This window comes from Neopelma chrysocephalum, unplaced genomic scaffold (assembly GCF_003984885.1).
Source record: "Neopelma chrysocephalum unplaced genomic scaffold, ASM398488v2 Primary Assembly neopelma1_42, whole genome shotgun sequence".
Classification (NCBI taxonomy): Eukaryota; Metazoa; Chordata; class Aves; order Passeriformes; family Pipridae; genus Neopelma; species Neopelma chrysocephalum.
The window spans coordinates 12,882,408-12,906,640 of record NW_020897700.1 but is presented as its reverse complement, the minus strand read 5'-3'; the positions used below and the strand labels follow the sequence as shown (position 1 = coordinate 12,906,640).

At 38.2% G+C, this 24,233-nt stretch overlaps 1 protein-coding gene across 3 annotated transcripts in view; it reads left to right on the top strand.

Annotated features, from left to right (window-relative positions):
* GALNT7 (polypeptide N-acetylgalactosaminyltransferase 7) overlaps positions 1-20,305 on the top strand; it is a 79,999-nt gene extending 59,694 nt beyond the window's left edge. For 2 of the 3 annotated variants that reach the window (XM_027676720.1, XM_027676718.1), the window contains 9 exons: positions 1,049-1,179; positions 1,424-1,503; positions 3,681-3,863; positions 7,486-7,603; positions 9,372-9,494; positions 11,470-11,688; positions 13,819-13,917; positions 15,213-15,341; positions 18,078-20,305. In XM_027676720.1, the coding sequence (XP_027532521.1) occupies positions 1,049-1,179; positions 1,424-1,503; positions 3,681-3,863; positions 7,486-7,603; positions 9,372-9,494; positions 11,470-11,688; positions 13,819-13,917; positions 15,213-15,341; positions 18,078-18,215 (1,220 nt within the window). In that variant the 3' untranslated portion in view covers positions 18,216-20,305. Of the gene's footprint in view, positions 1-1,048; positions 1,180-1,423; positions 1,504-3,332; positions 3,516-3,680; positions 3,864-7,485; positions 7,604-9,371; positions 9,495-11,469; positions 11,689-13,818; positions 13,918-15,212; positions 15,342-18,077 lie in introns of all 3 variants that reach the window. The other variant, XM_027676719.1, reaches the window with a different exon arrangement.
* Positions 20,306-24,233: the final 3,928 nt, after the last annotated feature.

The window sequence follows — 24,233 nt, the reverse complement described above, 5'->3', positions numbered from 1 at the left end:
TGCAGTTGAAAGGGACATCCTTCTTCTTCCACTTCCACATGTCCCCTCTCCTGGTTAGATCAGCACAGGCATCTATCAGCCCCTTGGAACTGATGCAAACCAGTGAATGGATGCCTCGGCTGTAGCTTAAGTGGCTTATTTTGGTTCCTGACTGAGAGAAACTGAAGCTGTAGGCAATTCTTTTGAGCCTTTCAGAACAAAAATAGATTTTAAATGAACACCAGTAGCTAAATCAGCATAGCCTCAAACAGGAGGTGCCTGATTATCAGCCCTGCTGCCTTCATGAGTTTTCTCAACAGAATCATCTGGGCAAAATATTATGCAACACTAGGATCCTTTTTTCACATTGTGCAATAGGAATGTGGTTTCCAGAGTAGTTTGGCAAAGACCAATGTGCAAATACAAATCCGAAGCCATTTAAGCATAGCTCGTCTTGATTGTTACATGGTTACTCATCCCTTTACTGACAAAGGTCCCATTTTCACTTCTGGCCCTCCAATTATTCTTATTAATTTCATTAGAAGACTAGTGGAAGACCTCCCCAGGAGGGAACAGGTCTGTATGAGGAAGGGCAATAATCTGAGCACGGTGGGTTCCTGCCTCAGGTTTCTAGATTTAATAAACTGACAGAAAATTTTATGAGTCAGAAAGTGAAGGAAGAGAAAAGTTTAACTGAGAAGTGATGCCTTCAACTGTACATTGACATTATCTGATGAGGAAAGTCTGTGTGCTAAAGTGTAGAAACTTCTCTGCCCTCTTGGAATATAGATGAAAACCACTAAGCTACTATGTCATATATTGAAGTGATTGGGAATTGTCAACCCTGTGATGTGGCCAACCACTTCAGATGCTTTTTCTTCCAATGTGCTAGAGATAAACCTCTGTACCATGAGGTCAAAGGTCTTGATCTCCTCAGTTTTAGTCTTTGTGAGTGGTTGAAATAAAGGTTCTTGTGAAGGTCTGTAGATATTTTGGGGTTGTATTAAGAGTACAAAACTGTTTATTATTAAAAATCACCAAAATAATTTTTTTCTTTGTTATTTGATAGCACACTTACAAGAGAGGCTGGATGACTATATTAAGCAGTGGAATGGCCTTGTAAAGGTATTTCGAAATGAGAGGAGAGAAGGTTTGATCCAAGCTAGAAGTATTGGAGCCCAGAAGGCTAAACTTGGACAGGTAGGAGCCAGTTCACACACAAGATTGTCTTTTTTATCTTTTTTGGGGGGAGAGGTTTTGGTGGTTCCAATAGATGTGTGGAAATGTAGTATTATATTATTATATTATTGATACTGTTTTAATAATAGATCAGTTTTACTCAATCTTCATTTTCATGTTTATATCTCTGTATCTCAATGTAAATAAGCTTAATTAAATCACTGCAATGTTGTATACAGAAATATATTTTTTTTTTCTTTTGAAGGTTTTGGTTTACCTTGATGCCCACTGTGAGGTGGGAATTAATTGGTATGCACCACTCATAGCTCCTATATCTAAGGACAGGTAATGTTCTGCCATTATTTCCAGTGTCTTACTTTTTAGGAAAAAAAGGCACAGTAACAATCTTCACTTTTCAAACTATAGTCAATATGTTTTATATCTATATCAAACTATATAAATATTTTCTGTATGATGATTACATTATCCCACAGCATAAAAGGTACATTAGGAGGAAGGAAAATAGTCAGGCAAGTTAATCTCTAGATAGTTTATTTTAATAGGCATACTGAATATTTTGCGTAGTGTAGATTACGTGTAAGACAAGTCTTGTTTTTTACAATGATCTGAGGCACTGTTATAAAATGTTCTGTTATAGCTGAATAAGGAGCCTGGTTAAACAAAATAACTAAACAAAAACTTGATTTTTGGTAGAGGAAAAGTAGCAATAAATGTTTTGATTTAATGGGGATTTAAAGCCTCTGTGATCTCAAGAGTTTTATAACTTTCTCATCTTTGGTCTTGATATATGGCCTTATTTGTTCGCTCTGAAGTACTTTGGAGTGTTGTTTGTAGCAAAGCAAGGTCAGGGCTTGAGCCTCTCTCTGCCACAAGCCCAGGCACTTGCTAGGAGTTTCTGGTTGAAGTGCCTGCATTGTGATGGGGAGATCTGTGAGAGGTGACAGAAGAGAGAGATGTCTGGGGGTTTCATTTCTTCCAGCTGTTACAATGCTGTTGTTGCTGTGTGGCGCCACACTCTTAGCTTGTGTAGTCAAGGGTATATGTGTTTAGGAAACCATGTGCTTGTTTAAACTCTTTAATACCATAAAATAGCTGCTTAATCCTAAAAACTATTTGTTAACCTGTTGTGCTTCCAGGATTCTCTTGAAGAATTGGGGTTTGTGTGTTTTAAAGGCTGTAACTCAACTTCAAGACTATATTTGGGCCAAGATACTAGAGAGAAGATGGAAATGCTTGTGGGCTTCCATTGAGTGTGTATTACTGTTTGACACAAGAAAGGCTGGCGAGATCAGGCAGCTTTAGAGGCATCCTCCAGCATTGCCCACAGAGGTGGAGGTTACACATGGTGCCAGAGGGCAATGCTTGGCAGCCTTCTTCCAAGCCCTGGGTGCAGCATGCTGCTGCTGCTGCTGCCTCAAAGAGGAGCATGGTATTAACATTTCTTTTTCCACCACTCTTTTATCTCATAAGATTTCACTTAAAAACATGGAAGTGCTCCAAGTTTGGTCACTAGGAAACTCATTTAGAAAATGTGGGGACAATGACAAGATAATGTCTTTTCCTTGGTGAATATCGTATGTGATCAGTCACAAAGAGGAGTGTACTGCAAATCAAACAGGAAAAATTCTACTGAAGACCGCTGCTAGAAGAGCACTAGTAATGTTTTTTTACCCTGAGAGGCTGTATTTTCAGGGCAGTTGAATAGGACAGAATAATGAATATCTGTGTTAACACTAGTAAAAGCCAAGAGTTCATCATACTTGTTGACAGCTAAGATCTAATATGAATAAAAATTACAGGAAATAATAATACTATGAGAACCCTAGCCCTTTGAGGGCTCCTCTGTTGCCTCTAGCAGTGCTTTAGTAGAAGACCAATGTCAAGAAGTACACATAACGGAAAAAGTGCTGATAAATAAGTTGATATATTTGCATCTCAGACCTAACTTTTCTGTTTTCAGAACCTCTTAAATCAGCATAAAGGAAAAACTATATCTTTTTTCTAATGATGCTTCATTTTTTTTAATATGTTTACAAGTGACTTTTTATATACACTGCTCTATAAGTTTAATTAATGGTGTAAATTTCAGATTAGAGAGATTGCTCTTCTGAAATTGTATTTTGCTCTTTCTTTCCCTTCTATAAATGTTTCAGAACTACATGTACTGTACCTCTAATAGATTACATAGATGGGAATGATTATTCCATTGAGCCACAACAAGGTGGGGATGAAGATGGTTTTGCCAGAGGGGCCTGGGACTGGAGTTTGCTATGGAAACGAATTCCGTTAAACCACAAGGAAAAGTCAAAACGAAAGCATAAAACTGAGCCTTATCGGTAAAGAGAGCTGTTTACATACTGTGAATCATTATGAATAATTTTCTAAACCCTTTCGTTTTTCCCTCCACCCCTGTTTTCCCATGAACTACGGTCGGTGCACGTGTGCCATGCGGGTCCTTGCACATACCTGCATCTTCCCTGCCACCACCCGCCACCCTGCAGAACCACATGCACTGTGCCGCTTATAGATGTCATAGATGGCAACACTTATAAGATTGTGCCCCAAGGGGGTGGTGACGAAGATGGGTTTGCTAGAGGAGCGTGGGATTGGAGTATGCTATGGAAGAGGGTTCCCTTGACCAAGAAAGAGAAGGAAAGCAGAAAGACAAAAACTGAACCGTATCGGTAATCACTAAATCACTTACCCGTTTCTTTTTTTTCTGAAGTCAATATTGATCCACTAAAACTTGCATGTACTTCCAGCCTGAAAACCTTCACATTTCTAACCACACTAACTGCTTTGTTTAGTTGGACCTGTTTGCCACAACTGACTATTTGCACAAAATATCTTTGCTACCTTGTGTTGCCTCTCCATTCCTGCTCTTATATGGTTAATAGGGTGCACATTAGAATGACCGGGTTTTGTTTGGCAAAATAAAATATTGTATAACTTCGTTGCCAGGGGAAACTCTATTTAGCTATGATATTTTTTTTGAAGTAGTGTTGGAAACAACAGTGCTTGTTTAACCATTTGATTTGAAATAACAAGCATGCTGTAAGTATTTATAATAGAAGGTAATGCATAAAATCTGTAGCCTGCTGTCATGGCCTGATGCATGCATACAGCTGGTGGATTATGCATGTGTATCAAAAAAATCCCTTTTGTCATATTTCTCCCGCTTGCTTCATAATAGATCACATCTGACAAAGAAGCATACTGTTTAAGAATCTTGGCTAGATATTTTCAAAGAATTTTAATATAATACGTATAACATTAAAAATAAAAAGGAATAAAGATTAAAACAGTACCTTATATTGTGAGAAAACTCCAATAATTTCCACAGAAGTTCTGCTTTTTTATTACACTTTGTAGTGGGGTATGGTTTCTTCCCAAAAAAACAAAAACTGGCTAGAACCCCTAGCTTAGAAACTAGGGTTTCTGATTGGCTTTTCAAGACTGGGAGACTGAGGTTCTGCTGGTTTTTATTACTTTCCCCTTCACACTTAACTAATTGTATTACTACATTTGAAAGCAATCCTCACATATTCAGAATCTGATGTCTTCTATTGCTTGTATATATGATTTAAACATTGTTAGAACTGATGTTGGTAATTCCCTATCCTCACCCATGATTATTCTTTGCTAAAATGGCAACACATGCAAGCAAGTTATGAAGATTTGATCTGCTTTGTATACAGTATAAATAATACCATTTTCTGGTGAGGCTGTCCACATTGGAACTTTAATATTCGCTTAGAGGGGGATAAACTATTTCAAAAATCGCTGTTGTGTTCTGTGTTTACCATCCAAACAGGTCTTAAAATCCTTTAAACGGTTCCCAGCAACACAAAACACATGTTCTCTGAATGGTTTAAAAGATGACTTTATTTTTAATAATACTTTCAGAGAAATGCCCTACATCTGTTTATGTTCAGCTGTGTGCATTTTCTTGCAACAGTACCAAGGCAAGTAAGACCAAGTAAAAGTCTTGCTGAAACCATAGCCAGGATTGCTTATTTTAAAAGGAAAACAGACAAAATATCCTCAACAGCTTAAAGCACAGAGACAAACTTTTTGTAATGTGAGACTTGCCCGAGGACTGAATCCTTCTTTCAGTAACATTATGCTTACCTCTTCATATCCTATAAAGTAAACTACTGAGCTTATGTGGATTTTACTGTGTTCTTTAACACACTTGACAGCACGCTGGAGGCCCAGACTTCAGTATCTGCACTTGCCAAGTCTTTATGGTGCTGAGGAAAACCAAAAGTGCAGGAAAACCACGGGGCTGGGCTGTGCAACGTGCTTTCCCCTGCTGTGCCTGCTGGTTTCCTACCCTTTGAACCACAGGGATACGAAAGCAGTGTTGGAGGAAAATACAATAGGCAGCAAGTAGAAAGGGACGTTTAGCAGTAACTTGGCATCTGATCAGCTGATTTGGACAGCAACTAAACTGATAACCATAATACTTACAGTCAGTGGCTATGTTTCTGTTGCCTTGCCTCTGCTATGCAGAGAGGGATATATATTAACCCTACAGGTCACTTTTTCTTAAGCAGTTCTCCAGACATTTATGTGTGGAAAGGAAATACATTAACATTGCTGTTAAAAGGAACACCACTAAACTAGAAATCTAATAGAATGAAGAGACTATGAATAGTGCTAGAAATGTATGAATAGTGCTTGAAATGACCCATCTCAATAATTTGAGTATTTCACTTGTGTTTTATTTGGCTCACCAGGGTGATCTGGGCTCTCAGATCCTCCTTTCAGCACTGCAGATCATTTGAAGTCAGAAAGAATTCACTTTATCCTTACATTTTTTTTAAAATTGTCTACTTACTAAGGACTCTAGATTGTATACATTAGGGTTTTCATATATTTATTGATCCTCAGGTGAAAAATGCTTGCTATGTGCACTGGAAATGGCTTAACATATACTACTCTCTATTTCAGTGTGAGCAAACTACCAAAGAATTTTGCTTAGAGCTGTTCTGCAAAAATGCTCTGTCATGGTTTAACCTCAGCCAGCAACCAAGCACCATGCAGCTGCTTGCTCATGCTCCCACCGGTAGGATCAGGGAGAGAATCTGAAGACTAAAAGTTAGAAAAATTCATGGGTTGAGATAAAAACAGTCTAATAGGGAAAGCAAAAAACATGCACACAAGCAAGGAATTAATTCACTGCTTCCCATGAGCAAGCAGGTGTTCAGCCATCCCACCACATATAATAACAGTTACTTGGGAAGACAAACACCATCACTCCAAACACTCTCCCTTCTTCCCCCCAGTTTTATATGTTGAGCATGATGTCATATGGTATGGAATATCTGTTGGGTCAGTTGGGGTCACCTGTCTTGGCTGTCTCCTCCCAACCCCCTATGCACCCCCAAATTCCTTGCCAATGTGGCAGTATGAGAAGTAGAAAAGGCCTTGTCTCTGTGCAAGCACTGCTCAGCAGTAACAAAAACATCTCTATATTATCAACACCATGTTCAGCATAAATCCAAAATATAGCCCCATACCAGCCACTGTGAAGATAATTAACTCTACCCCAGCCAAAACCAGCACATGCTCTAATCCAAACCACAGCATCTTTTTGACACATTAAAACTTACTAATTGAATCTTGCCATATGGGAAGGGATTTACAAAGCCATTAAAGGCAAAAAAAAGAAGAAAAAAAAAAGACTAAACCAAAATGGAAACCTTGTACAACTTTATCCACACCCTCTTAAAAATTTTACTGAGAATAATGTAAAGTGTCTCCTATGGCAGTAGTAGAAAAAGAGCTAGAGGAAGAAGATAAGAAAGGTATCATTTAACTGGAAAAACTCTTGCTTGTTTAATAGACAATATATTTCAATGTGGCAGCTCCTCAGAACATAAGCCTAAATCTGCTTTGCAGTCTCGTATGTTATCTCAAAAACTTGAAAAACTTTCAAGAGAGAAACATCTCATGACACTGATTCTTATCTCCTTTTTTTTAAATTTATATTAATAGAAGCATGCTGACTGGCTAAATGGATAATTTGGACCAAAGTTTTGTATCATCAAATTCATTAATTAAATAAATTAATTTTAGAAGAAAACCTACAACATAATAAAAACTGTGACTTAACTAAAAATTATATAGATGTCACTTCAAAAAATTGCTGCAATCTGGTGACAAAGCTTCATGATTTTTCAGTGTATTGCCATTTACCTGATCTTTACTATACGTTAACTGTGAATTGCTTCTTTAACTATTGCTTTCTCTGAAAGTGAGACTTTTGGCAGAAGGGGTTACACTGTCTTTCTCTTTCAGATCCCCTGCAATGGCTGGTGGATTGTTTGCCATTGAACGTGATTTCTTCTTTGAACTAGGTCTCTATGATCCAGGGCTTCAAATTTGGGGTGGTGAAAATTTTGAAATTTCTTACAAGGTAACATGAATATTTGAAACTTAATTCAATTTAATAGATTTTTTTTCTATAAATACTTCTGTTTGGAGTTCAGGCAGGCCTACCTCTGACTTATGAAGCCCAGAAGGTTTTGTTGTGAGGAGATATTATGTCAGAGATGTGTCTCCTCAGTGTTTACTTGTGGGCTTTGGGATAGAAGTGTTCAGAGAGGTGGCCTAGTGCTGAGACACAAATGATGCATAATCTAGATGTTGTTAATGGTTTGGGATTGCAACGCCCCTCAAATATCTAATGTGAAAGCACACTCTCAAATTTGATGAGGGGAAACTGAGTGTTCTCATAGTGAGTATAGAAAAATGCTGTTACTAATGAAAGCAATGAGAGAGAACTTCTTTACAGGAGAAGTCTTCATAACTGAAACGTTAACTGCATAATTCATAATCACTGCAGAGGATTTTATTTTCACTCCTAGGCGTATGCATGCTCTTCAGTTAGCAGGAAATGTAAGATTATCGTCATTAGCTTCTTGTAGCTTCAGTATTCATAATAACTCAAGTGGCAGACAGCAAGAATCTGGACCAATTAACAAACAAAAGTGGAGATGTCTGATATCCTCAGCAGCAATCTGAGAAATCATAGCTGAATTTTTGTAAAAGTACATTCAGAGCTCTTTTAGCTACTCTTGCTCTTCTTGATTTAGAGGAAGGCTCTGAGTGCACTTGCTCAGCTGTAAATGCATATGCAAAAGGTAGTTATTGAGGATGTTACATACACAGGGTCTTTATCCATATAATTCTCCATCTTGCTTAGAGCAAAATCATGATTGAAATTACATACAGTAGTTCTGTAATTTAAAAGCTTATTATGTAGAGACCTCCAAATTTGTTTCACATAGGTCACAACCAATCTTCAGAAGAACTAATCATTTATCAGTCTTGTATGCTGGCTCCTAGATAGCAAATGTTATGAATGGCCTTGCATATCTGAGGAGGTTTTTTGATGAAACTTAAGAAAATTAATATCATGATGCAATGAAGAAAGTAAGCTATTCTGCCCTTTTTTCCTAATACTGGTGAGTCATATTTTTGATCTGGAATTTGGAACATCCCCACAGTTAGCTTGAATTTGGATTTGATGCTACAACTAAACTTGTGCAAACTATGAGCAATTAAATTCAGATTTAGGTATGTTTTCTTTTTCCCGTAAAGGGATTATCCAAAGATGTGTGGGAGAGGGGGATTTCAGAATGGTGATATATTTTACCCATTTTTTATTTTCAGCTACTATAGTTAACAAAAAATCTGTTCCTACTTGGAGCAAAGGGTTACCTAAGACATCCTTATCTCCTACTAGTCTTTATTAAGAAAAACTTAAATGTGAATGGGCATCTAACCAAAACCCACTTTAGTGATGGCATGTGAGATACTTAAATGAAATCAAAATATCATTTATTCTGTCATAATAAAGATTACCCAGTTCCAGATTTTGTGCACTCATTTGTTACTGTTGTTTTAAAATAATAATGGAATGAGATGCCCAACCTTTTAAAAAGCTTTTTAACGAAGTATTTTAGTTGAGTAGCTTCATGGCTGAGTTGGAGATGTATTCAGTGCAGCCTTTCATTTCAGAGACCTATTTTCTTTATGCTTACAAATGAAGCAAAAAATATGTAAATATATCACAGTCAACATAGTAAGAAAAGTAGCTGACATTTCTTCCATAATTTATTATCTGTCTGTCTTAAATTCCTGTGCATATATATTAATAATACCTATGCTTTAACTTGTAGATCTGGCAGTGTGGGGGAAAACTGCTGTTTGTTCCCTGTTCTCGTGTTGGACACATCTATCGTCTCCAGGGCTGGCAAGGAAATCCACCCCCTGTGTATGTTGGGTCTTCTCCTACATTAAAGGTACAGTTTTGATATAACCTTGAAGGTGGTTTTGATTTCAGATAAGAGCAGTTTTAGATAAATCTGCTGAAATTATCAGTAATAATTTAGAAAGCACTTCATCAAAGCTGTTTAATATCCAAAGCTAAGACGGTCGTCCTCATGGGAGAAAAATCTTTGTGTTAATCCCACAGTTATTAAGGGTAGAAATTCCTGGAACCCATCTTCTTGCTCTAAAGCCTTCCCCCACCATCTTTGAGGTACAAATCACATTTCATATTACTTAATGTCAGCCCTTCAAGCCATTTCTGGGCTGTCCCCAACTATGTATGAACAACTCCAGTAACTATCACACACTCCTAGAGATGATGATCATGGGTTTGAAATCCCTCTTTATCTTGATAGGGTGTGATCCTAGGCTGAGTTAGCAAATTCTGTAATCTAGCGTTTCTCAGACTTTTGTGACTGCTTTTGTTAGTTAAGAAGCAGTAAATGACACCTGAGAAAATGGCATGCTTTGCATTTCACCATAAAGGTTGGTAACTCCTCAGGTACCTTGCAGGTTCTAGAAATGTTACTCAAGATGTGAGATTAAAATTAGACTCCACCTCAAGAAAAGAGTGAGCCAGCTGTCTATATTTGAAGGGATAATTTGAATCAAGAAAAACTGTTCCATATCAGTTTGCATCTACCAGCAGGAAGAGAGGCAACCCTTCTGCTAGGATTTCCTATAGCCTAGTTTAAGCTTTCTCTTGTGTACTGTTTTGGCCTTGGTAAATCCCATTCCCAAAGACACAATTCCTGGTAAATTCCAATCCCAGAGCAATCTTCCAAGACATTACCTTTGACAATGACTACTGGTAGGGTTTTAGAGTATGGCTTGAGCCAAGATAGTTAGTTGAGAAGGAAATGTCTCAGCCAAAAAAAAGTCTCTTATTAGTAACGTGAATTGATTAACATTTTGATGAAACAAGGACTAGGACCAGTACAAGGGAGGCCAGTATCTGGGAGTAGAAACGGAGCAATGGGTGGCAGGATAGCAAATGATAGCTCCATTGCTCAGTGCAGGCAAGATATATGTTTGCCTTGTTGGAAATGATAAAAACCATTTCGGTCTTCTGAAAATCTGATAAAAAATATTTACTGCATATATAAACACCTTACATGACTCTGCTGATCTGCTTACTGAATGCAACAAAACACTGCTGAGTGTTTTTAAATATTAAGTTACTTCTCTGTCCAAGGTAAGATGTAGAAATAGCTTTTTTTCCTCTTCAGGTACCCTCCTATCCCCCACAGTAAATGTCCTTTTTTTATAGCTTTGTTCAGTTTGTGCTGGATGTGGGTTAAAGTCACAATAATTTGTGCCTTTAGTCAGATCTGTTAAGACTGATTTAACACCAGGTCATTAATGCTAAAGAATTGTACAAAGCAAGGTGTGCATCTAGAATTTGTATAGGTAATGTAGAGGTAGGAACCAACAAAGAGAAGGAGAAGAAAGATGTGAGAGAGAGGCTTGTTCACCAAGTGAGCTATCTAATTTTCCCCCTTCTCCAAATAGCTGACCCATTTAAGACTGAATTTTTTCCCCGTTAGTGGACTAACATGTATCATTCTCTGTATTAAAACTGTAGAAGGTGAATAGAAACCCTGAATTGCAGTTCTGGTAACAGCAAATGAATGCAACATTTTATTGCACACAAAACTGAAAAGGCTTTGTTTCAAATAAACATTTTCTAACCTTAGAAAAAGACTTTACACTCTCATTAAGCAACCCAGTTTAATTTGCTGGCTTCAGTCCTAAACAGCAATTTGAAAATAATATTCATGCATCTTGTATAATCTACTGATGGTGACAATTTATTAGTGCTATATAATAATTTCAAGCTGCTACTTTTTAAGAGGATAAATCCTTACATTTCAGTTATTAACGTGGAGTTGTGCCTGACCTGTTGCGTGTGCTTTGAGGTCACAGCAGTGTCTTTGTTCTTCACAGAACTACGTCAGAGTTGTAGAGGTATGGTGGGACGAATACAAAGATTACTTCTATGCCAGTCGGCCGGAGACAAAAGCGCTACCCTATGGAGATATATCTGAGCTGAAAAAATTCCGTGAAGATCACAACTGCAAAAGTTTTAAGTGGTTTATGGAAGAAATAGCATATGATATAACTTCATATTATCCCTTACCACCTAAAAACGTGGACTGGGGAGAGGTAAGTACAGCACATAACCTCTGTGTATTTTAGGTTTTTTTAAAAATTGGGAATTCAAAAGGAAGCAATTGTTACTTGACGTCACTCTGTGAACAAGCTGTTTGATTACTGCTGTACTAAGCTATGTGGTACTAACCAGAGAGCTATAGAAATATAACCCCAGGAAAAAATTATATCTACTTTCACTGGTGTAATTTTTTTTAATTAGCTCCACAGGTCATTGATGGATGATTTATGCCTAACTCTGTCTTCAATTATATGTAAAGCTCTTTTTTCCATAATTGGAATTTAGGTTTTCTAAAAAGAAAAAATGTGAATCCTGCGTGTAGGAGTATTAATAGGTGAAAATATTTTTCTGGGAAGGCCTAGAGAATAGATCATGAAATCAAGGCGGAGTACGTTCTGCCCATGCTTACTAGACTGGGGTGTACTCATACAGTTATAGCCTCAGTGAATCCCTTATCTGCATGTAATAATTTGATATGATTCTGTAACTGTATATAAGTATGACTTCACTAAATTAAGAAAGTGGTTATAAATGTGGCATTTTCAGGTGGTTGGCAGAGAGAGGTAGCGTATCACCAGGTGAATGCAGGACACCTCACTGAACCCTGCTTGTCTCATTCTAGCATTTAGCCCACACCTTGGAGAGCACTTACTACAGGTCCCCTGCCTGCTTTTAGATTTTTTTTTCCCCTCTGCAGTTGGTTCCAGCCTTGCCCTCTCCTATTAATTTCACTTTTGCTGATTGTTGAGGCAAAATCAGAAAATCTTCTTGCTAGCTGAGAAGAAATCCTGTATCCCACCAAATTTAACAACCTTCTTTCTCAAGATATGATGGACCTGTTTTTGTAATTTCAGACGTGGATTAAAAAGTACACATCTGTGCTGTTTCTTATGGCTAAGGAAGTGTCATCTCTAATTTCTCAGAAGAATTAGCGATACAGAGCATGCGCATGGTGAAAGGTGGTTCAAACAATCTTTTATCTGAAGGACCAAGTGAACAATGCTACCTTGATTTCTTACCTGAAAGCTAGCACAAAGCATCAGCTACTTATATTAGCCTTAGAGCTTCTTTTGAATCTACATAAAGGGTTATGAAGGCACATTTTATAAAACTAATCACCGAGGTGAAAGCATTTGAAGAGAATAAAATAATAATGGCGACCTTGCGGGAAATCATCTCTGGTAAAAGCGAGCAGGTCTGGTGAAGCAACAGGAAAGTTCTAAGTTCAGAGACTTCTCTGAAGTTTTCTTCAACTCTTCTTCACAGGCTACTAGTTATCCTACATCTGATAAATCCCTCCTTCCTCCCCCCCCATTTGTAACACCACACTGATTGCATTTCCAAACCATAAGAGATGAAAGGGGTTCATCTTCCCTAATGCTCTCTGGAAGTCAGGTCTAAGCCTAGTCCTCCAGACTTTCTGTACCATTACGAAGGGGAAGAAGGCTCTGGCAAAGAAAATAGATCTGGGGAAAATGTTATTTGTGTCATAAAGTCTTTTTAAATCTGCTTGTTGGCCCTTCTGAGAAGGGAGTGAGATAATCAGCAGTTGAGGCATGCTTTATGACAGGACTTCTGTTCTTTATTCCTATGTCTGTGCCTGCCTCTCGTCAATTTTATTTCTTTTTTTTTTTCCATGTAATTGCTGCTGCAGAAGGTACATCTGAGCAGCAGGGCCAGTGGGCTGTGCCTGGCTGTGGGTAATAGCTGCTGTGCATAACTTCTCTGCATCCCGCTTCTCTTCATCCACAAGATGAGAGAGAGCAACTTAGCTGAGCTCCTGCTTTATTTATGAAGACGTGGGAGATGGAACATGCTCTGATAGCAGATTGAATAAATTAAAATACTTGATATTTTGGTGCTATTAATTTGGAACTAAGCTCTGCAACTCTAACTTATCAGTGTACTCCAACTCATATAAGAGCCTGCAAATTAACATGCGCAGCTTGAAGCTCCATCTTCCAGAATGGTTACATCAGTATTTAAATTTCATACACAGGTTTGTCTCATCTCTCTCTGTCAGATACCTGCTCCTGGTTTGAAAAATAAATGGGAATTTTCTGAACTCCTTGTCACTTATTTTTTCCTTGAGAGTAACTTAGACTGCAAAACCTCTTTTCCAGATTAGAGGATTTGAAACCTCTTACTGCATTGACAGCATGGGGCACACCAATGGTGGCTTTGTTGAGCTTGGCCCATGCCACAGAATGGGAGGAAATCAGGTAAGGAGGTTGGAGGCAAGTCTGAAGGTGAATTGATTGCTGTGGATTGATAACAGGCTAGTTTTCTGTTAAGCCTGTACATAAAGTCACTTAGGTGCCTGCTACAAAGATGGGAGTTAGGGTTTTCCATAAGCGTAATGCCATTGCTAAAGTATGGCAATCTGAAAATACCATTTCAAACATTTTGGTGCAAAACTGAAGGCAAATTCTTAGTCTCTTCTCCAAAGCATGAGGAAGCAATCAAATCACTGCATTAGAGTAACTACGGCTCTTAGCATTGCTGCTGATTCATCACTTATCTTCACTTAATAATTTATCTTTCAGGAAAACCCTTTTATTCACTCTGTCTCAATTATTTCACAAAGTTGTTTTGCTCTAATGGAAGTATAAAACACTTTTGTGCAATAACTCATCTTCCACCACACGAGAGAAGAAATTGAATAGAAATTTGTCTGCTCCATTTATAAATTAATTGACAGAACGTAATTACTATTAGATGATTGCAACCCAAACTTCTCTTGTGTTTGACCTGTATCTTCGCAAACCTTCACATTACCACACAAAGGTGTCTCTACACCTCCTTTTTCGGTGGAAATTTTTTCAGAATTTAAAGTCCTTATTTAAGCCATTGTAAACTTAAACCAGGCAGTTTTGTGATGATAGTCATCAGACAGAAATCACATGCAGGATGATGTTTTTACAAATCATATATGGGTTAGCTCTTAGTAGCCCTGGAAATTCTCTTTTATTTTGATATTTAATGAAAAGGTTCCCTAAACTATGATATGATATTATATGATATGATACACAAAACCCCCTGTAATAATTATTTAATAAGAAGTAGCTAAGATAATCTTTTTGTATCTAGATGCATGGGTTTGATTTCCTCCATGGGTAAAATGTCAAAGTTTTACTGTTTTCACATGAAATTACTGTCCAGGACCAAGGTCTTGCTACCAGACTTTTACAAAAATAGTGGACTGTTTGACCATCAAATCATACAAAGGTTTTTAATCAAACACTTTTCAGAAGTCTCCCCGGTAGGAATCCCTTCACCATTTTTGTCTTGCTGGTTAAGTTTCTTAGCCTTCTAAATCCTACAGGAAAGTTATCCATGAAATTTACTGTTGTGATAGTAAAGGTGTGTTACATTGTGCAAAATGAAGAACCCTCCTGAAAGACAGGTGTAATAAAACCAGAGACTTTTTTGAATGTAGCAGTTTCCTTGCATTTTCAGTGTTTCTAAAATACTTCTTGAGTCAACTGTTAAAAAAATGGCTTCTTTTTTCTGTTAGCTTTTTCGAATCAACGAAGCTAATCAACTCATGCAGTATGATCAGTGCTTAACTAAAGGACCAGATGGATCCAAAGTTATGATTACACACTGTAATCAGAATGAATACAAGGACTGGCAATTCTTCAAGGTATGCAACAGATATGTAGAAGAAAAATTGTTAGATTTCATCCTGTTTTTTGCACTTTTTAAAATTATTTTATGTATATCTAAAATTAAAGATCTATGACAAGACTAACTGAATCAAGTAGAGTAAATTTTAATGGTACATTTTTGGAAATACATGCTTGACAGAAAAACTTCCTCTAGGGAAAGGTGCTTTTGTTTATCAGTTCTAGTTGGTGTCTTCTGTAGCAAAATCTTTAAGGAAAATCTTCTGAGATTATGAGTCATTATGAGAAATCTTATGAGGCTACATGTGCTGCCACGGGTTTGTTAGGAGTTAGCACTTGTCTCAGAGGAAGAAAAGAGCATGTCCACTACCAGTGACAAAGTTTATAAAAGCTTTTAGTGCCATCACCATCTCTCCTTGCATGCTTTCTATCAAGAAAGTTTCTTTATCTCATGTATGCTGTGAGAAGATTGTTTAAATACTGGAGTGCATTTAGCAGCTAGGGTCAGTATTAGGTCTAATTTTGGGCAGTCTAAATTGAAATGTTTCTCTGTTTAAAGACAAGGTAATTTTAAGCCTGCATAGCAGTAGGTAAATGTGACATACTCTGCATTTCTGTGTTGTCTTCTTCAGTATTTCTTTTTCCTGTTCATTAGCCATTCTCTAATAACAATAACATGCTCTGTCGTTAATTCTGGGTGTGGTGGTGTTATAATGCTATTGCAAAATCTGTAAATTTTTAATAAGGACTTGGAATGTTAGCTGATATACATGTGAAGGCTGCTATAGTCTATTTATTCACTACATCTGTGAGTTCTCTATTCATAGTAGTTTTGTAAGTGTTACTTTAAAAAAAATCTAAGGTTCTATTTCTGTTTGTCTCTTAAAAAATTAGACTGAATAGTCTAAGGGTGACGTTATCCCTGGATATAGCCACACATAAAACTTGATTCTGTATCTAAGAAACTATTCTGTGTCAACTTTTCTTCAGTCTAACTAGCATATTGCATATTTAATAATTTGTTAGCTGGTTATCTGGATTTTTTGTTGTTTATCTGAAAGATGCGAGCACTGAGTGCAGGGAAATCTGTTTGCTATCCTTTAAGCCACTTCACTCTTTCTAGTGTCTGCATATAGCTAGGAAATACCAGGCACTGTAATGCCATTTCTACCCAGATCAGTTTTCTTGTGCCATATAGACAGACAAAATTCTTTAAATCTGAAATGTAAAAATCAATAAGCAGTGTTTCAGTGCCTGCTGACTTTGGTTTTAATATTGGAATAATACATAGCAGTTGTTAACTCTCCAGCCATTCTACTGCATCCCAGCATGTTACTTGGCTTTCTCTAAGCATTTCTTTTATGCAAGAAGATTCATTTTCTCTACACTGGTACCAAGTTGTGTAATTGTTTGCTTATTACCACACGTTATAAGGAAGCCCAGTAGGCACGGTCTGGGCTGTAGAACAAAACACTGACTGGCTTCTAAAAGGAAAAAGAAGGGAGGGTGAGAGTGAAAGGACCACCAAGAGTGTGCAACCAAGCAAATAGTACAAATTTGGCACACTCTGCTGTGTAGTACAGAGAGTATGACGATTTCTTCTAATGAGGAAGGTGTGAGGAATTAAATGCTTATGAACTGCTGAAAAATGTTGTGGCCTTGTGTAAATGAAAGCTGCCAGGAGATTTTATCTGGTTGGTTGGTTGGTTCTGGAATGAAAGCTTGTGTGCCAGTTGGTGGTGTAATGTGTGCTGCTTGAGCGCTGAGCAGTAGCAGGGCTTCAGTGCCCACAAGCAAGCATCAACAACAGGGCTGGCAGTGGTCTGCCTGTTGCTTTTGTTCAGACATCCATTTACCTTTCCAAGTAGAGGACCCCCATGCTGGCCACACAGAAGGAGCAAGTATTGAGCTGAACCAACATTTGGCCATGCACGTGTGTGGGGGTGGCAGAGAGTGTCCTCGTGTCCGGGGGAAATGGGCACAGTTGGCCCCGCTGCAGTGCCATGGGCTTGCTTCTGCTTCTGCTCCCTTCCCCTCCACACTAGATGCAATCAGTCAGTGAGTCAGGGCTGCATCTGGCACAGTGGGTCAGCAAGCAGGAAGGGAACCACAGGCCACTTTGCAAATGCAGGACACTTGAGCAAGGGAGCACGGGGGTGTGGAAAGAGACAAATGTGCCAGTCAGCCTGAATGTGCCTGGCACAATAGGTTTGCAGTTTCTTAGGCAGCCTCCTGTTGCTCCAGAAGCCAGACTTAACTCTTATACTCTCTACTCTTCCTCTGCCAGCCAAACAGGGAGACAAGTTACTACTACTTCCCCCCCCTGTGTTGTTAATATTATTGTTGTGCAGTTGCATTCTGTGAGGGCTAACTAGAGGAGGATCTGCCCAGGGAAATCCTCATAAAGCTGACCTCAAAAATTAATCTTTTATTTTGGTTACAGGATGGATGAAAAGGCTAGAAGCATTTTAGATACAGTTTTGCTCATTTTCTTAGCAGTTTGTTGCCTAAGAGAAACAGGAGGCATCTCAAGTGGACCTATATGAACCAAAAGGCTATGAAGGCTATGAAACTCTAGTTTTAACAAATAGTAAAATGAGTATAGAACTGATCTGTTCTGGGACCCTGAAACCTGGTTTTTTAAATAGTTATATCGCAGTTGTAAAGAAAATGTAACAAAAAAACCCCAAACAAAACAAAAATAAACCAAACACAAAAGCCCAACACATTTTCCTGATGGTTTTGTTTTTCAGAATCTGCACAGATTTACTCACATTCCGTCAGGGAAGTGCTTGGATCGCTCCGAAGTCCTCCATCAAGTTTTCATTTCAGAGTGTGACTCCAGTAAAGCAACACAAAAATGGGAAATGAACAACATTCTTAGTGTGTAGACAGCCAAAACCTACCTACTGACGCATTCATTTGTACAGGACTGAAAATAGCCTGAAAACTGCTGCAGTTATTAACTTTGTACAGCTGTGAGCCTCCTGGCTTGGATGAAGGACATAGAGGAACTGTGATTATTACAATAACATTATCATCCGCAGTTAATGTTTACAAACTGCTTTACCTTAAACTCTGTAGATGTTTACATCTTTTTGTTTTAAGATGTTGGTAAATTAATGTGCTGTTAGCTATGTTTCATAGGAACATAGTTAAAAGCGTTGTCGTCTTCTTTGGGATTACACTCAGGGGTCTGAAGGCAGTTTTTTTACACACACTTGAAAAGGTTGGAGTAACCAGATTTTCATAGAACTTGGTGATTATCAACCTGTTGTATATTTTTATTTAATTTTACATCTTACTAAGCACTGCCACAGGTTATTAGCCAGGGTGGCCTTCTCTCACAGTCATGCTGCTTTTTTGGAAGATGAATTTCAACATATTTAGTGCCTCTTTCCTTTCTCTCTTTCACAAGAAAAGCATTTGTTGAAAATTATACAATGGATTTTTCTGAGCTGTCACCAGGGGTAGGGACCAACTATATCACCTATGTAATTACTGTGTTAGCAAAGACAAATTCCTATTGCCAGTTTGGCTGCTCTACTTCGACTGAATGCTTTGTACGGTGGAAGGAAGAGTGTCAAGTTTAGTGCTAATGCGGTACATTTTAATGGAGGTAAGCACCCACACAATTCCAGTTAAGAATTTATAAGCACTAACTTGCTTGTTTAAACCATGCCTTACATAAAAATATTTAAAATAAACAAAAAAAAAGCTGCACGATTATGTAAAACTTGGAAATAATCAAATGCTTCATTTATATTGTTATTTTGAATGGAAATCAATTAGAGGTGGACTAAAACTTTTAATTAGGAAAAAGCATCCAGCTTCACATCTGCGTAGTTCATTACAAAGACATCTGTCAACCACTTTGGATGCCAGATTTAGATTCGAAAAAAGAAATGAAAATCCTGAAACCACATTTATTCATACTAATTTTCTTCTTATTTTTGTCATTTGCAACTTCTCCGGAGGGATTACAAACACAAAAAACAACTGTTCGGTGCTATAGTGTACAGAGTAGAATATGAAGAAGTTGTTTCTTAAAATATTCTGGAAAGGAGTTGATGCAAACTCCCTTAGGAGTATAAATATTTACTCTGAATGAATAGAGAGGTGGAGGAGAAATGACTTATCCTCACTTCCTTTGTCCAGATTTTGTGACTTAAATGTTGACATCAGTGTACTGAATTTATAACAGTTATCCCTATAACATGTCACACAATTAAGTATGACTAAATACTTCCCTAAAGTCTAGAATAGCACTGCATGCAGCTCCCATTGATGTTAACAAGGGTTATGTATCATATTTGGTGACAGAGTTTGATCTTTATAGGGCTGTCTGCACTGATCTATTAGTCTGGGATCTTTCCTAATTTCTTTAAACTTCTCATCTATCCTTTCAGAGCTATGAAAAAATAGAAAATAAAGGAGGGAGAAACTGGAAAAAAAAAAAGGAAAATAAGGTTGTGTGCTGGTACGTTGTTAATTGTGTGTATGAAAACTGACTCCATTTGTGTGTTGAGTAGATTAATTTAATCATACAACTATGCATAAAAGAAAGAATGGTGGCACATAAATTGTGTGGGTGTGCATTTTAAATGGGTATTATGTGCAATTCATTGAAAGCTGATGCTGTGTGTGAATATGAATCTGTATGTGAGACTGAAACCTTACAAAACATGAAATCATAAGAAGCTGTTGCTGTAATGACTTTTTCCTACTATAGCCGGCTTGGAAAAAAATAATTCCCATATTCTTGCTTTGTAAGTTGATGATAATATCACTATGCATTTCTACATATTTTATAACTTTGATTTATGCAGATTTTGATACACTGTATGTTTCTGTAGAAATTGTATAAATCTTAAAAAAATTTATTAGGGATAAATCTGGGAAACCTATGTATATCTTACTCATGGGTTGCTTGTTTTTTAGGTGAAGTAAATAAAATATTTGAATTTTTTGGTTTACTATACTTTTACAAAGTAAAAATGAATTATTATCTTTATAGAAACCCCATATCTCAAAATCTAGACAGCTTCAATGTTACAAATTTACAAATATTAAAAGTGGTTTATTTTAATTTTTATAGAGGTACCTTTTGTCGCATCTGTGGGGACTCAGCTTATTTTTCCAGTGAAATGAAAAATTCCCACTAAGAGCAGTCACATAGACATATTTGGATTTTCATATCACCTGTCCTCATCTAATTAGGTAGATTTAATATGCTCATAGAAAATGAACTTGAGAATTATTTCTAAAGTAGAACCAAGCATCAGGACAGTTTGTAGTGTTTTGACTATATTTTATCTCGGTTCATTGATGTTTCTGCCAACAAACATGTTTCAATCAAACATTATTTTTTCCTGAGAAGTTTCTTCAGCAAAAGAGTATGCAATTAAATTGGGACATGAAAGACACAAGTTCTGGCCTAAGAGCAAACCTAAATGCTGAAATCTACAGGGCTTTTTTACAGATGGGATTCTTGCTTCCCAGCCATATCTCTCAGTGCACTTTTGCGTATTCAGATTTCGAAAGGCTCCTTTGACAAAACCATGGAAGTATAGGAAGAGACGATTCATGTAGGCAATACCCTTTTATGTATGAAAACAGGGACTGATAGGAAGGAGGGGACATCTTTCTTCATTACCAAAGATCCTAGCACCAGGAGAACCTACAGCACACTTTGGGCAGTACCAAAGATGCTGTCCCCACTGGTGGCATCGTAGAATCAGTGCATTTTCTTTCCCTAATGCTAGTCAATCTCCTTTACTACTGTCTGCTTCCTCCATACCATTTGCTTCCAACTTGCAGTCCTTAAAGCCAAAAATTATCAACTTACGGCTCTGAAACTTGAGATCTATTACACCATGCCAGAGGTGTAAAAGTTTTATGCTTACCTCTGATCTGTGAGCTTTCTCACAAGAAACAGCAAAACATACCACTGCCTATAAAAACACAAAAGGTGCTTTGGTAGGTTTTGCTGTGCATCAATTTTCCTTTTACGTTAAAAAAGATCAAATTGAGCAAGATCCATGGAAGCAAAGTAATAAGAAGGGGAATTTAAGAACATGAAGAAGAAATCATCTACACCATTGAACACAAACTTTGTTTCTGTAAAAGTATTTATTGTTTGTTTCCTGCTGGTGAGCTTGGATCCATCAATTGTAATAGGTGAAAAGAAACAACTCAAGGAAAAACAAATTGGCCGTGTTTGTCTTTCTGTTTCTGTTTGTTGTTTTCCTCACTATAAGAAGCATGGGAATACTATGTCTTGCTGTGTTCTGAAATCTTATCTTGCTTACTTTTATGAGAATAATCCTTGAGAAGTGTCAGTGGTTATCTTCCAGGGTAATATGTACTTTCTGGGAACATCAGAACTAGTTGCCAGCATTTAGTCCTCCTCCGAACTCCTGTAGTGTTGGAATAGTAAGTTGTGTAGCTTGGCTGGCACTGTATGAGAGGATTCTCTGCGTAGAATGAGTCTAGGTAGAAAAAGTAATAGGCTATCAAAAAATGCAGGTGATTTTGGCTCCCTTGGGGTTTAAAAAAAAAAAAACAAAACATCAACTGTGCATAATCCCTGAAGCCTGAAACCACTTTGGCCCTCCTTTCACTGTGGGTAGCTTCTGGTCATCTTCCCTCACACACTGCTGCCACAAGCGTGTGTATTGACGCGTGCTGCCTCCCTCATCACACCCTCAGCTGTGGCCACTGGTATGGATCCCAGCAAAGTGGGAAGAGGTGCTTTTGTGGATTATACATCTCGGTGACCCAGGCAATGGTTAGTAACCTTTATTTTTTAAAATCTTAAAAATCTAGTCCATTTTTTACATGGAGAAACAAATGAAGTATTCTCCATTACCATGTAATATGGGTCCTGGTAATACTAAAACTAAGCTATCTGCTCAGCTCTTAGAATTTTTATCGCATTGCACTGCTCTGTGGCTTTTCTGAACAACAGTATGAATAGAGAATCTTCAGTGAGGTAGTGGCATAACTGATGGTCTGATGGGCCTGAACTGACTGATGAAAAATGCATGTTTCTTCAGTCAACAGGTCAATGAAGGTGACAAGCATCAAAGTGCGTAAGGAGGAGTTAGAGCTGCGCAAACACCAAGATGAAAAGGTATGTTTGCTTGTTAGATCCTTACTTTTTCTCACAAATATGCTTCACAGAGAAGAAACACAATTGCTTTAGAGACAAGAACAGTGTCCCCTCTGAAGCGGAGGGCGGATAAAGCAGGGCTGAGGGCTGGGTAGGTCCCGCAGCTCTCATGAATGTGATCATTCAGTGTAAAAGCAGAACTGCCTCCAGTGTGACAGTTCGAACAACTCCGTGATGTTTCCTGTGCAAGCATAATGTCTTCTGCGCAAGAAAGGAGCAGAAAGGTGGGAGAAGCAGCATAGCACTAATTCACAATAAAACCAAAACAAACTAATGCCTGAGATGCGCATGATGGCATCAGCAACCCTTTGGCTGAGCATCCCAGGGGTCCTGAGAGGGAAAAGGAAAATAATGGAGAGATGATATTTTACTTCCCTGGAAAGAGCTGCTGGTGGCAGTGTGTGTCAGGTAAGGCAACATGCCCAGACAGCTGTTAAACCACAGTATTCAGATGAAGAAGCACAGTTTAGAATAGGCTTTCTGAATCACTTGAAGGCACTGGAGTGGAAATAGGAATCAAAATACAACCTTTTTCCTTGAAATTTGTGGGAGGATTCCCCAGGAAAATAATGTAGGCCAGTATCTTTCAACAAGCCCTGACATTAAACAGCAGTGGGTCTTTGAGTATAAAGTCCTCTGGATCTTCTGTGTGTGTGAGTGCATGTTCTCTGAGTTAGACCTGCCACAGGATACAGCATTAATACTTGTGGGTAACAGCTGTGCCAGAGCCATGAAGACTGGTACTGTCACTTCTGAGGGTTGTTGAGTGAAAACACCCCTTTGCTTCTATACAGCTGTGCTTCCATACAGCCAGAGATCTTGTTGCACTGGGGAGGCACTGTGTCATTCAGTGGTAGGCACAGGAGACCCTGAGCCCTGCCTGGCAATGAATGCCTTGCTAGCCTGAGCCTGCGGGATGGCTACAGCCTTTTGCCAGAGCCCTCAGGGCCATCGCAGTTGCCCAACAGGCAGCTGCTCGTGCAGTTTTCATATTTTTGTTTCTAAGGCAGGAGAAACTGTGAAAGAAAGTAGAACTGGATGAAAGTAGAAGCCTTCTGGAAGATTCTTGTGAGTTCATAAGGAGGGGAGATTTGGGAAAAGCTGACCAGAAGAAAAAGCACACCCAGCTCTGGAAGCACTTCTAGTCATGCTGCTCTTTCAATTGCACTGAGGAATGCACTGAAGTCCTACCTGTCCTGAAGATGCTGAGGAACCTCTAAAGACCAAGCTAATCAACTTGGCAAAGGAAGGGAAAGCTGTCTGTCCTGCTGTATGTGTGCATGAAGGTAAGATGGTGGGGGGTGTTGCTGAGGAAAACAATTCTGTAACCCTATAGCAGAGTGGGGTCTGGTTACTACTGATATTAAAGCTATTGAGGATACAGTAATACTGAACTGGGTCATTCCCAGTTGGAAATAGGAAACACTCCTGCTTTTTTTTTTTCTTTTCCTGCCATAGTATTGCATTATCTTCCATGTGATTATTATGAGAAAAATGGAGTTCATTCTCCAACAATATCAGGACCCTTTGTCTCTGATGGACAAGCTAAAAAATGTTTTGAATTAGGATAAGAACTGAATGTAACATTTGAACTTAAAAGCACATGCAAGATCAGATCAAAAGTCCAGGTAGCACAGCAGCCTGTCTCACTCAGTGGTCAGAAGGATCAGTGTGGTCAAAGAGCATGGGGCAGAGTGAAAGGATGCAGCAAGGATACTTGTCTAACATTGTCCCT